This window comes from Pteropus medius, unplaced genomic scaffold (assembly GCF_902729225.1).
Source record: "Pteropus medius unplaced genomic scaffold, Ma_sr-lr_union100, whole genome shotgun sequence".
Lineage (NCBI taxonomy): Eukaryota > Metazoa > Chordata > Mammalia > Chiroptera > Pteropodidae > Pteropus > Pteropus medius.
The window spans coordinates 1,423,793-1,436,983 of record NW_024349141.1 but is presented as its reverse complement, the minus strand read 5'-3'; the positions used below and the strand labels follow the sequence as shown (position 1 = coordinate 1,436,983).

General features: G+C 50.2%; 1 protein-coding gene across 1 annotated transcript; it reads right to left on the bottom strand.

Moving 5' to 3' along the window:
• Nucleotides 1-376: 376 nt before the first annotated feature.
• FEZF2 (FEZ family zinc finger 2) lies at nt 377-4,338 on the bottom strand. The gene is made up of 5 exons (XM_039880557.1): nt 3,995-4,338; nt 2,717-3,629; nt 2,247-2,381; nt 1,914-2,046; nt 377-1,032 (listed from the first exon to the last, which is right to left on the bottom strand). Exons 2-5 carry the CDS (start codon nt 3,569-3,571, stop codon nt 773-775), a joined length of 1,383 nt encoding a protein of 460 aa, XP_039736491.1. The 5' UTR covers nt 3,572-3,629; nt 3,995-4,338; the 3' UTR covers nt 377-772.
• Nucleotides 4,339-13,191: the final 8,853 nt, after the last annotated feature.

Below are 13,191 nucleotides of genomic sequence, written 5' to 3'. Positions count from 1 at the left end.
AACCCCTGTGCGGCGCGTTGTTCGAGGACGCACCCCGACCCTGCTCCCCAACATTCAGCCAGTTTTAACCCCTCTTTTAACAATTTTTTCTCACCCAAATAAGGCAATACCCAGAATTCCAAGCGTCGGAACAGTCACCAAATAGATACTTGGCACAGCGTGGAGGCCGATGTAGGCCTTTGCGCCCTGACTCCTGGGTCTTAACGCGCAAGCGCCCAGGAACACCGGTTTGGCCTCACTGTGGTCCCAGCGCCCCGAAGTCGCATTGGGGGCCGGGAAGTGCTATAGACGCCTATTTCCTTCTCATTCTTCCGGGTTGCTGAGCTAACCCCGCGGCGAGGGGAGAAGGGGGAAAGAAAACGCGCACTACTGATTCTGTTTATTGAGTTATATATGTGTATATTCCGTGTTCGCTTGTACAGGAGGGTTTACATAGCTGTAGAAAGATGGCTGGGGGCGCCGCGCTCTTCCGGGGCGTTCGCGTGACAGGCTGGAGTTAATACCCACCGCCGGAGAAGCCGAGGCCTGGAATTATATACGTTTCGACGCCCTGGGTTTAAATAAGTTTCCCGAATATACAAAGGCGATAGCCACTTGTTTGCTGCCAGTCATTGAGGAAACGTTTAGCTTTCCAAAAATATGCTGGTTTCGATAAATAGATTTTAGCCTCTCCGCTATATTTTTTTTTTCCTCTTACTTTTAGAAATAAGTTTATACGTGTGATCTGTTTTGGGGTTGACTGAGGCCAGAAGGGAGGGCAAGGCAGTAGCTCTCAGCTCTGCACTGTCCGAGTCAGGTCCTTTGTGGAGGGAGCAGAGGGTCCCACGCTGTCGTGAAGTTTGCGCACGTGTTTCTTTAAGTCAAAGTTTCTGCAAAACCCTTTGCCGCAAGTGGCGCACGTGAAAGGCTTCTTGTCGTTATGGGTGTGCATGTGGAAGGTCAGGTTGTAGACCTGGTGGAAGGCCTTGTTGCAGATGGTACATTTGTACTGCTTCTCGCCGCTGTGGGTCAGCTTGTGGTTCTTGTAGTTCCCTACAGGAGACCAAAAACAAAAAAGTGGGGGGATGAAGTGGGATGGGAGGGGGTGTCTGGGCGTCCCGGGGTTGGCTCAGGTCCCCGCGCAAAGAAGGCGACGCTTGGCTAGGCGGGCGCGACCTCTCCGAGTGAAGAAGTTGTCAAACTTCGTACGCGTCAAGCCCCGGGCTCTCACAACAGGCTGGAAGGCCGAGTCCCGCGTAGCCGCCCCGCGCCCCCGCCCGGCTGGGTCCTGAAGCCCGCGCAGCGTCCCTCCCGCTGTGCTCGGCCGGCCTGGAAACTTTTGCGCAACCCAGAGACACATCGAGTCCTACGGAAGGCTGCCGCTTCGCTCCAAGAAATTCTCACGAACCCAGCTTCGTCCCTCATTATTTTCTTCTCATTTAAAAAAATTATTCCCTCTGGTCATCCAATTACCACCTGGAGATCCGATAGTGCCTTGGAAAATCCAAGCGGGGAACAAGACTTCGGGGTGCTGGGGACAAGTAGCGGTTTTCCCGAGTCTTAAGTTGTTCTCAGGAGGTGGATTTTGCCTTTTTTTTTTTTTCCATTTAAAGGGGGAGTCCCAGCTACAAAGGGAAGATTTTTCTATAGGGCAATACCCTCTCTTTCTCTTACTTTCTTTCTCTTTGCCCCTTCCTTCCTACCTCTCAAATTCGGAGTCTCTCGGTGCAACCACCCTGAATCCAGCGAGGTCTACTAACCCGGCCCCGGAGAGCTTCCACCCAAATCTGGCGCAACCCGATTCCGAAGAAATACTGCGCCTAAGCCTGCAGCTCTCGCGCTCCCTCTCTCTCGATCCTTTTATGCCTTCCCGCTAGCGGTGACCCGCCGAATCCCGAAGTGAGATGAGGAGAGGGTCTCGCCCAGCGCATTACCTTTTTGGTGAAAGCCTTTGCCGCAAAATTCGCAGACGAAGGGCTTGTAGCCCGCGTGGATGCGGATGTGAGTGTTGAGCGTGGAGCTGCGGTTGAAGGCTTTGCCGCACTGGTTGCATTTATGAGGCTTTTCCTGCAGAAAGGGGTGCGTGCACAGTGAGGTTGAGCGCCTGGCAGGGAAAGGTCACACTGGGGCACCTTAAGGGGCACTTTGAAGGGTCATGCCCGCCCCACCGGAGGAGTAAGGGGAACCCTTGGCCCTCCTCTCCCCAACGGCGTCGCTCAGGCACCGGGTGTTGCGCGCGGGCCGGGGTCCGACCCGGGGCCACGTACCTGGGTGTGGATAATTTTGTGTCTGCACAGCGTGCTGGCCTGGCGGAAGCCTTTGCCGCAGACTTTGCACACGAATGGTCTGGCTCCGGTGTGTACCGGCATGTGGCGGGTGAGGTTATAGTGAGCATTAAACACCTATGGAAGGACACGAGGGGGCCTTGTGGTGTATCCCTGAGAGTCTAGAATCAGCCCTGGGAGGCCACAGCTTACCTTGCCCAACCAATACCCCACGGCAGAAACAGAGCTCTTTTCATTTTGCAAAAGGCTTCCCATCCCACGGCTCACGCCAATCCTGCGTGGCCGCTAACAACAGCAACCCCATTTTACAGAACAGAAAACTGAGGCCCCTCATTTGAGTAGACAGCTACTGGGGAGCTCTTAAACTTGAGAAAGGGTTGTGCCAGGCTGCCCCCCACGGAAGCAGCCGCCGCTGCTCACCCTTCCCAGCCCCCAAGGACCCGAGGCCTCACCTTGCCGCACACCTCACAGGTGAAGTTTTTGGGCTTGCCGTCCGCGGAGGCCCCCGGCAGCTTGCCGTGGCCTTTGACGCCACCGCGCTCGGCGGTCAGGGCCGAGTTCTCTTTCAGCACTTGTTCCAGCGGCGCAGGCAAGCGCTCTTTATGGGCATAGGGGGCCGGATGGGGGAACTTGTCCGCGGCCAGGCCAGCCAACTTGGCGTTCTCCAGCAAAAAGAGCTTGGGATGTGCAGCCAGGGCGGCGGGGGCCTGTGCGTTGAGGAGGCCAGAAGGAAAGAGGTGGCCTCCGAGGAGCTCAGACGGAGGGTACGCGGCAGAGTCCAGGTAGTTGAAGTAGTAGAGCGAGCCGCTGGCCGGCAGCCCCACCGCGTGGTTGATGACCTGCGGCTTGATGACCCTGCCCGCGGGCAGTGCAGACGGCGCCAGGCCCAGCTCGGCCTTGCAGCACACGCCACAGTTGGTTTTGCACAAGCCGCTGGCGCCGCACACTGGGGCCCCCCCGCCGCTGCTGCCGCCGCCTCCTCCTCCTCCTCCACCGCCGCCGCCCGCCCGGAGGCTGCTTTTCCAGAGCTCGGAGTAACTGAGCAGCGTCTTGGACGGCACGTCGTAGCCCAGGGGCTGGAGGGGGATCATGCAGGGCAGCGGCGAGCAGAGGTTGAGCAATTTCTTGCCCTGGCCACCGTCCGCCTCCAGCGCCCCTGGCCGCGGCTCAAAGGGAGCACGGGGTTCCGACGTTTTAGCCATGATGCGCTCGATGGAGAAGGCCAGCGTCTTGGAAGTGGCCGGCGACGCTCCGGCGCGCGGACAGGCGGGGGGCACCATGGTCTCCAGGGAAGCCGAGCTTGCCATGGCGCGCCGAGCCGAGCCGTGCGGGACTGGGCCAGGGCGCAGCCTCTCTCCTTTAAGTCTGCATTCCGGAAAAGGCAGGGAGGGAAACCGCAATTTAATAAGCACCTTGTCGGGTCCAGGTCACCCATTTGCATTCAAATGAACAGGGGCAGAACAAAGTGCACCCAAGGGTACCAAATTACCGCCCATTAACCCGGCGTGCAAAGGAACCCACCGGCCCCTGCCCTGGGACTTTGAAAGGAGAATGGGGAGGGCTTACAAAGGAAAAGGAGAAAGAGGGGAAAAAAAGAGAAAAGAAAGAAAAGAGCCTCAAATTAACCCCCATCAGCCGTTCCCTGGACCCCGGCCTCCTCCACGCGTGCTGGGAGGTGGACAGTGAAGGGGCAAAGTTAAAGAGGACCAAGGGAGCCACCTCGCATTTACCTCTTTCCCCCACCGCCAAGGAGATGCGTTCCGAGCCATGCAGCGTGTTTCCTCTGTCACATTTTGATGGCAAACATCTTCCCCTTCGCGTGAGATCACTGTCTTTTACATTCAGCTGACATCACATGAAGTCACTTCAAGTAGAATGACTTGGGCGGCGGCGCGGCTCCGGTAGCGGCCCCTGTGTTCCCCCGCGCCTGCCGGCCGCCGCCGCCGCCACCGCCCCTCAAACTTTAAAAGGAGGCAACTGGCGCCCGCGCTCCCCTTGGGAAAGTGCGAGCGGTTCGCGAATCGGGAAGGAGGAAAGAGACGGGAGGGGGAGGGGGAAGAATCGTGATGGTTTTGCCGGTGGAAGAAGGGGGGGGGGACCCAAACCCAGGCAGAGTTCCGTGTGTGATTCACAACTTTGGGGGCCTACAGGTTTGGGGGACGCGTGGGAGGCAGGGGGTCCTGGACTCGCTGTCCCCAACGGACCTTGGTTGTCCGTCTAGTTGCCGAAGTATCCCTTAGCCCTCTGCAGCCGAGCTGGGCATCGTGCTAATAAACTGCCATTTACCCGCGGAGTCGGCGCCAGCCCCGAACACGCGCAAATGATAATTACCTCATTAGGATGTGGCGCATGGACGCGGGCGCTGCGTTTGGAGGGGGGAACTTGTTAATGGGGAAATATTAATTTATGCAAAAACTACGAGCTCGCCTTGGCTGGCGTCGGAGGTCGAGAGAGAGCTCCCTCCGCCTAAGGACGACCCCGAAGCGTGGGGAAGAGCAAGGCCGCGCGCCCAGTTCCCGGGGACCTCCGCTCCGGGAAGGTGCGCCTCCCCCTCTCTGGCCAGCTCCCCGCCTGCGGCTGCGGGAGACTGCACGGCAAGCTGGAGGACTGTTTGAGATCCTAATCGATCAGAATCGCTGATTTGTGATCGGGTGTCTGAGTCAAAGCTCGGCTCTGCTGCTGGTTTAGGGCTGCGTGCGGGGAGGATTCGGAGGGCAGCTCTCCCTGCTGATGGGTACTTGCTGTTTGTATAATTGAGAAGGTCCAGTCTCCACCTGTTTAAGGAGCAGATTGAAACAGCAGAACCTCCCCTGGATCCTATTAAAACGTTTTTCCTCCTAAGGCCATTCAGTCGAACCAATTTTCCGAAGTGATTCATAGAGCTGAATTCTGCCAAGGCAGCTCTTTCACTTTTAGCCACTAAAGCACCGCGTGGAACCGGGTTTTGTGTTTTTCTAAAATAAAGAGAAGGATTATCAGAGGAGAGAGGGAGGGGGCCAGAAGGGGGGCGGGAGAGACTTAGTGTGGCCAGAGGTACAAGCAGAGGAAAGAAAAGGGCCTTTTCTAGACAGGCCCCAACTAAGTTCGGAGGAATTCAGCGTTTTGTGCCTGGCGCACAAAAGCAGCGCGCCCTGCGCTGGGTGTGGAGGGGCTGAATTCATCTGTTTGCAGACCATTCCACCTGCGTATCACAACAAACTGCTCAAAGACGCTCCAGCACTTTCAACAGGCCGGGTGCTCTTGGCGACAACAAAAGTGGTCGAGGCTGAGGGTTCTTATGGGGGGAGGGTGGCTAGCAAGAGAGTGAGGACGAGAATTGAGTTTAGGAAAGGAGGAGGAGGGGTGCATGGTTTAAAAAAATGCTTTTGGACGGTTTTGTTTGCGGGACAATTATATCTTGCCAGCCGGCTTTTGCAAGACCAGGAGCTTTGTAGCAGCAACCACAGTTTAAGAGGATTACGGTGGGTATAATATGAGCAAACAGGGTTGAGAGTTTGATAGTGAATTCCATCTCCAAAGACACACGATCTTGTGAAGCCCAAGAAAGTGCTAGTGGATGCTAACCCTCTCCTTTTTCACTCAGGAACAGGTCTGGAGGGGCTGAGTATTCCACCCCAGGCCTCTCTGCTGCAAAAACCAAGAAAAGATCTAGTTTTAACTTCAGGCAAATCATTCCTTTTTTTCCTTTTTTTCTTTTTTTCTTTCCTTCAGAACTTCTTCCTCCTGCTCACTTACTCTCTAAGTGTAATTTCAGACAGGATATTGACATAGTAGGTAAAGGAAAGGAAAAGTGTACTTGGAAAACATGAAGAGGGAACAAAGAAAGGTCTCCGAGGGAAAGTGGCCCAGAGGGTGGCTGCCGTGGGTTAATTTTTTCACCCTGCCAAGCTCAGAAACTGCCCCTAAATTCAGCAGTTATGAATCTGTTCCCCAACACATGCTCCCCCCACCCCAACTTCCACATTTTGAAGCTAGAAAGAGGCTTGCTCATCTGTAGAATATTTCCATACAGCCCATTTAATTTAGATGTTCGGAGAGGCAGAATTCCATACCCAACGTACCCCATCCCTACGTTAATGTGTGTGTAAACAAGGGCCCCATCACCACCACACCACCACCACCGCCACCACCACAAAACGCCCTGAAACAAACCAACTCACCCCGACATTGAAAGTGTCAATACACCCACCGGGTCTCAAAACCCGAATTTCTATCCGACTTTTCTGTGAATCCTGTTCAGCCACCAGCACTGTACCCCAAACCCTTTTCCAAATTGGATAATTGTTCATCTCGGCAGCAGCTCGAAAGATCTGCTGGTTTGAAAGCTCCATCAGGCTGAAAGGCTTCCAAAGGCTTCACGTGAACCTGCCTTGCCATCTCTAGTGCTTTTTTGTAGCTGCATAAGCCATCTCTCTCCCCGGCATCACAAAGGAGTGCTACCTCCACAGAAGGAAAACATTTGGGTAAAAACAAGTTGCCCCTAATGTGCCTCTCTTTCCAAATGTTGAGTGAATACACTGGCTTTTATGAAAGTATTTAATTAGCTTCCACAAACTTCTCCTTCCCTCTCTTGCAGATTATATTGAAGTGGAGGGTTGGAAACTATTTTACACCTTGCCACTCACATGTTAATTAATCTCTATCTAACCCTAATTGCAGTTTATTCAAGCACCGCTCAACAGCTCACCCACACAATAAACACTGATCCTACTTTTATACATATTACTTCACGTTAACACATTGAGTAATTAACTCCAGTACCAACTAATAGTGCAAACAAATATTTTCTGTAAACGAGATGATTTCAGGCAGAATAATAGAGGACTAGGGAAACGTGGCGCTTTGTGGAGGGAGTGCTGAGATTTCAATTTGCTGCCCCTCAACCTTCCAAATTCATTCTCAATTGCAATATCTTTTTCCTTTTTTTTTTTTTGAGACAGAAATGCTATTTTTTAAGAGGGACAACCATAGGAATTAAAATTTGACAATTTTAGGAAGTCGATGGAGGCATTCTGTGAGATAACGGGTAACTTTTTTCTACCTACATATTTTCAGTGAGGAGGAAAAAAATCCAAAATAACATGAAGGACAGTAGGACGCTCCAGGGATAAGCAGATGTTTCAGGGAATGTGAATCCATTCGTGGAAAACAGCGTTTTCCAAAATCTTCCGCTTTAAGAAGTCCTCTCCTTTAAAGCGATGGTTTTCTCATACAAAGTGAACTGAGACCGTGGTGACAGACTGGAAGTCCCATTCTCTCTCCCAAATCAGACTGGTATACAAACTCCACGTTGGAGGTTCGAGTGCCTCTGGGTCGACGGCCAGACCAAGCGAGCCACCCGACCCGGAGCCACGCGGTCGCGGCCCAAGCAGGGACCGCTAGGCCTCAGCATGCACTCTGCCCAGGTGCCGGATTCCGAAGCTGCGCTCCTGCAACCCCGAGAAACCCAGGCTCGCGGCCACCAGCCCCACCGGACGACGCGGGCTGCAACCCAACACGCTTTGCCTGTCATGCCTGGACCCACCGTGGGGTCCTCCACCGCCCTGAGACGCCAGCTCTTGGCCCATCTCATTCCTGGTGTCTCAGCCGAAAGCCAGACGCTTTCGCCTCGGCCCATCTGGCCCACGCTCGGGCCTCAACACGTCGGCTGCGGTGGGAAAACATTGCCAGAGTAAAGCTTGACGCCCCTCCACGGCCTGTGCCCTTCCAATGCTGCAGAGCGGGGTGCCAAGGCCAGGTGCTTCTGCGGCTCCGCTGGGCCTGACCCAGACTGCGACCTCGGGGATCTGGGGCTGTGGGATGCCGCACCCCGGCCAAGCCAACTCACACACCACTGAGTGGGTATCCGGGCTCAACCCTAAGGACTGGAGCTCAGTGTTTTAATTGAAATTGCAGTTTAAGCACAGCTGGCGGCTGTCTATTGATTTTGCAGGGATTTCTCTTGTGGGAAGCATATTAAATATGACTGGCAAGGCTACAGCCTCTTCTTCTGCCCCCTCCCTGTGGCCTTTTTATGGTCACTAACCTGAACACTGTAACGATGACTTTTGTTTAAAAAAAAAAAACATTTTAATGCCCGAAATCGCCCTCACTTTAGGACAAATCACTTAGCAGATACCTTCCTGGGGTGCAGACAACCTCAGAAGAAAATCCCTTTCTTGGGCAAAAGCTCACACATCTTCATCAATTCTGGGATCACAGAAGGGAAAGGCAAGCATCTCTACTCCAAAAAGGTGTTGTAACTCCAGCCCTGGCAGCTTGTAGCTGTCGGTTCCAAATGACAAGAGGCACTGCTATTTAAAGTACTATTATTATTTTCTCTCCTGATTATTAGATTGCAATACATAATGCATCGTCCTGTGCCATCTTCCCAGGGGGTGAGCAGCTTGGGGTCAGACAACATGCTTAAAGCTGCTGAGTTTGGGGAAACACCCACTGTGTAGATTTGATGTTCTTTCTCTCGGCTCCTCTGTAACTTGTTTGGAAAACAAAACAAAACAAAATAAAAATTAAAAAACCCAAAGTGAACAAACTTTATGGTTTAAGGAGCCTCCCTCCCTCACTTCCTTCCTTCTTTCTAAAGGGACTTAGAATCTGATTTACATGGTGCCACGCTTAACCGCTGAAAATAGATGAACTCCTGAAGAGAAATTCTTCTGCGATCCTTCCTCCCCCACCCCGCTACCCCGCCCCACCCCCAGGAAGCATTTTATTGGAAACATTCGAAACGGCTTGCCGGTGGCGGGCTCGTCCAGGGCGCAGGGGCCTCCGCCTTCGGTGCGCGCGGTTTGCAGGATTAGTGCGGCCGGGAGACAAAGAACCTCAGACACTCGGACCAGGCGAGGCCAGGCGCGCCCAGAGAGCTCCCGGGCTCCGGGTACCCGCACGGAGCGCACGAGCACAGGGTCGGGTCGGGCCTCCAGGGACAGTTGGGTCAGAGACGTCTGCATCTACCCGCGTTCTCGGGAAGGTTGCGGCACCCACATCCAGGGTGCCGAGCGAGGGTCCCACTGCACCCGGCGGCTGTTTTGTAGCGCCCATTGCATTTGGGGACTGGTTTGTAAATGTCAATGCACCCACAGACTGGTTTTCACCCTCGAACGGGAGAGGCGCCTATAAGCCAAGGGCAATCGGCTTTGCAGCCAACCTGGGGCGGGGCTGGTGGTGGTGGTGCAAATCTATCATTTCCAGAATCCTCCCGTGATCACCTCAGAGGGCATTCGCTGCGTCCTCGGAAATCAGAGTAGTGTGCGCGCTCCTAGGCCAGAGAGATTCTCCCAAAAGAGCAGATCTTCAGTCTCTATCCTGCAAGTTAGGTGTACTCCCCTCTCTGCCTTGGATGCATATGTAATCACACACATATTTGAAATATATACGTGCATATGTATGCATATTGTGTATATATGTATGTGTATATGTATATATATTCACCGCTATCCACAACCCTTCACTTAAGAATGCCATTTAATTGGGGATCTGATCCAATACCCGCGCGCAGCAATTTGCCAGTGGACGTGTCGTTTGGCTAGGCGCAGTTGGGGAAGGCAGTCGTCTTGCGCACACGCGTTTTCCTCTCGCCACACGATTTTGGTGTGCAACCCCAAGGGGAAAATAGTTTATAAGGGACAATTATGATATATTATATATATATTATATACACAATATATGTATTTGAAACTCATAAAATACAAAGGCATTTTGGTGAGTGACCGGCCCTGCCTAGTTCGGGTGATGTGGATTTCTGACTCCCTGAGAAGACAGCTTAGGATCCTCTGCTTTATTTAACTTGGCAGCTAGTTAAACTCCACGGTGGAGCCTGCCCAAAGGTATTAGTGTTAAGTGCTGAGAACAGGAGTTAAGCCAGCAGGGAAAAGGAGGGACTGGAAGGGGTAATGGAGTGAGAGAAACTGATTTCAGGTTCGCCTAAACTTCTGGAAGTTTGCCTCGCAGCGTAGGTTTGACCCGGATGGTCCATTGGATAAGAACAGGAAACGTTGTGATCACTTTACAAGCGAACCTCTCAGTTCTGTTTTGTTTATTTGTTTTTGGTTTGATTTGTTCGTTTTGTTTTGTCTTTAGTAGGAACTTCCCAGGTGTGCCTGCAAACGAAAAAAAAAAGAAAAAATTATTTCCTGCCCTGGTTTCTTGAGCTCTCACACGTTCAACCGAATTCTATCTTCTCCTCACCTGGGTAAAGATTTCTGTCTTCCTGATTCACCCCAGGAGTTTCTAGTTTGACTTAGGTAAAGACAAAATAGAAACTACAGAAATGATGAATAGAGCTCCACCAAGAATTAATCTTTCTGTCCCCATCGCTGTCTGTCTTACACACACGGACCATCCCTCTTTTAAGCTAGCGATCAGTAGATGGTTACTTATTACTGAGGGCCTATTTTATGCCAGACATAAGTACTAAGCTAAATACTCTAATCAGGTCTTTGTCTTACCATGTCAGTGTATGTAATCAATATGCTCATTATACAGATTTGAAAATTGAGGCTCCTGGAGGCTAGATAACATGTCCAAGGTCACATATCTGATAAAAGGTCATTTTCAGAACCCACACTCCTAACAACTAGCCTGAACGGCTGATGGAGTGTAAATTGGGACAAACACTTTGGAAAACTTGTTGGCAGAATCTACTAAGGTTGAACATTTGCATTCCTTATGACTCAGTAGTTCCTCTCCTAACTAGTACATGCCCAACAGAAATGTATACTCATGTTCACTGAAAGACGTGCTAGAATATTCATAGAAACCCTATTTGCCATAGTCCTAAATTGTCTGAATAACCATCAAGAATTGAACTTGTAAATACATAGTGGTATGTTCACTAAATGAAATACTATACATCAATAAGAATCAACAAACTACTGCTACTCTAAATAGCATCAGCAAGTCTCACAAACACAATATTGAACAAACGCAGCCAGATCCAAAAGACTACATACTGCAAGATACCATTTAAATAAAGTTCAAAAACAGGCAAAATTTGGGGGCATAAAAGAGGGCTTCTAGAGTGCTGGTAAGGCTCTATTTCCTGATCTGGGTTATGGTTTATAAATATCATTGAATTTAATAGTAAGTGTGCACTTACTATTTGAATATTTTTCTATGTATTTGTTATACTTCTATATGTCTATAAAATACATTTATTTGTTCATATTTCTATATATCTATTATATCTATATCTGTTAAGTGAATAAGTGCAGCATGAATTTATTTCACTTGCTCTCCTCCCACAATTTCCCAAAGAGACACTGCTCCTCACCTGCTTCTTTAGTAATGCACCCTGAATTTCTTCCTCCGGACCAGACAACCACATCAATTAATTGGCTTCTCGCATAGAATTTTAAAAACAAACTGCATCTAAACTTCTAATACAATTGTCTTTGGAGCCTAGACAGTTGATCCAACTTTCCAGGGCTCAAGAATGCTTACTCAAGGGAGCTTATTTGAAGTGTTCTTCTCACCCAAGACCTCAGCACGGAGGTGGCAGCTTTGAACTTGGACCTGTACTCTTTGCCTAGGCTTTAGTTGAAGAACCTCAGGCCAGGAACTGCCTCAAACTTTCCAGAGACACAATTCAGCAGATTGCCTTGGGAGATGGAGGATCTCGTTGAAGGTGGAGGATGGGGTATGGGATCTTTGTAAGAATTGGCATTAATAGAAAGCCTTGGCAAGTCTTTAGAGCTCAACTCATTGGTTCTTGGCCTTAGACAAGAGAGAAGGAAAAAAGACAGAATCTTGGCTCTCTGGCAAGTGACCCAGTTAGCAGAACTAGCAGTTTTGCTCTAGGAGATGGTAGGGAAGTTTATTTTAGCAGGAAAAAGCCCCAGGACACCGAAATCAAACCTAATATTTGACAATTCTTTTGTGCAAATTAATGATCAATTCTGCCAGTGGTAACAAATCTGATCTCAGCACTTAAGAGAGATAATAAGAATCTACAACTAAAGTGATTAAGGTGGGTATGAGGAGGTAAGAGCTATAATTTAGATAGACCAGAAAGATAAGAATTCTCTTGTCCTAAAAGAGTGAGAGGAAATAAGACTTAAGGTGATATAATTCATTCATTAGTCAGTCAGCACACCTATTTCGAGACTTTCTATACTGGGTACCATCTACATGCCAGGGATACAGTGCTTACCGAGATAGATACAATCTCTGCTCTCATACAGCTTACATTCCTTCATGAAACCAATAGGCATGCATAAATACCTTCTGTAAATCATTTCTGGCTATGTGCCCAGCAGTGGGGCATAGATAACGGGCATGGCTGGGATGATCTAAGACTCTCAAAGAGAGCAGAGTTAGAGGGAAAACATAAAGAAAGCAAACAAAAACATACCCAAAGAACTCCCTGACAGTGAAGTTAACAAATTTAAGAAACTTCTTGCTCCAACAGAGGTCACAGGCTGAACTAATACATAACAAATTCCTGGAGGCCTTTCTGTGATGAGTGGGTAGACACCCCATTGGCAGCTCATTGCTGGTGTTTTTTCTGGAGACAGAATTCTGGTCCAAGTGGACTTGGGTCTCCCTGGAGTATGGCATTTCTTAAGATATTATGACAAAACATTGAAACTCTTTTCTGGGCTTTCTAAAGCTTAGTGTCTTTGGGGTAGATTGGGTTCTGGAATCAGATGAGGTTAGAAGTCTGGCTCCTCCGTTAACTGTGTCCACAGGTAGGTTACTAAACCTGTCTGTGAGTCCGAGTTGACTGTTTTTGACAGGAGGTGAACACCTACTTCATCATGGGGTGGTGAGAGCTAGATGAGAAAAAGCCCTCAGAGGACGTTTGCTATTGTTATGACAATAACTGTTACTATTTGTAACTATGGTCCTTCAGTCTGATGAGGGAGACGGAGAAAAAGAGGGCAACGAACTTTCTTATTCTGCTCTTTACTTATTTTTGTAAATAAAA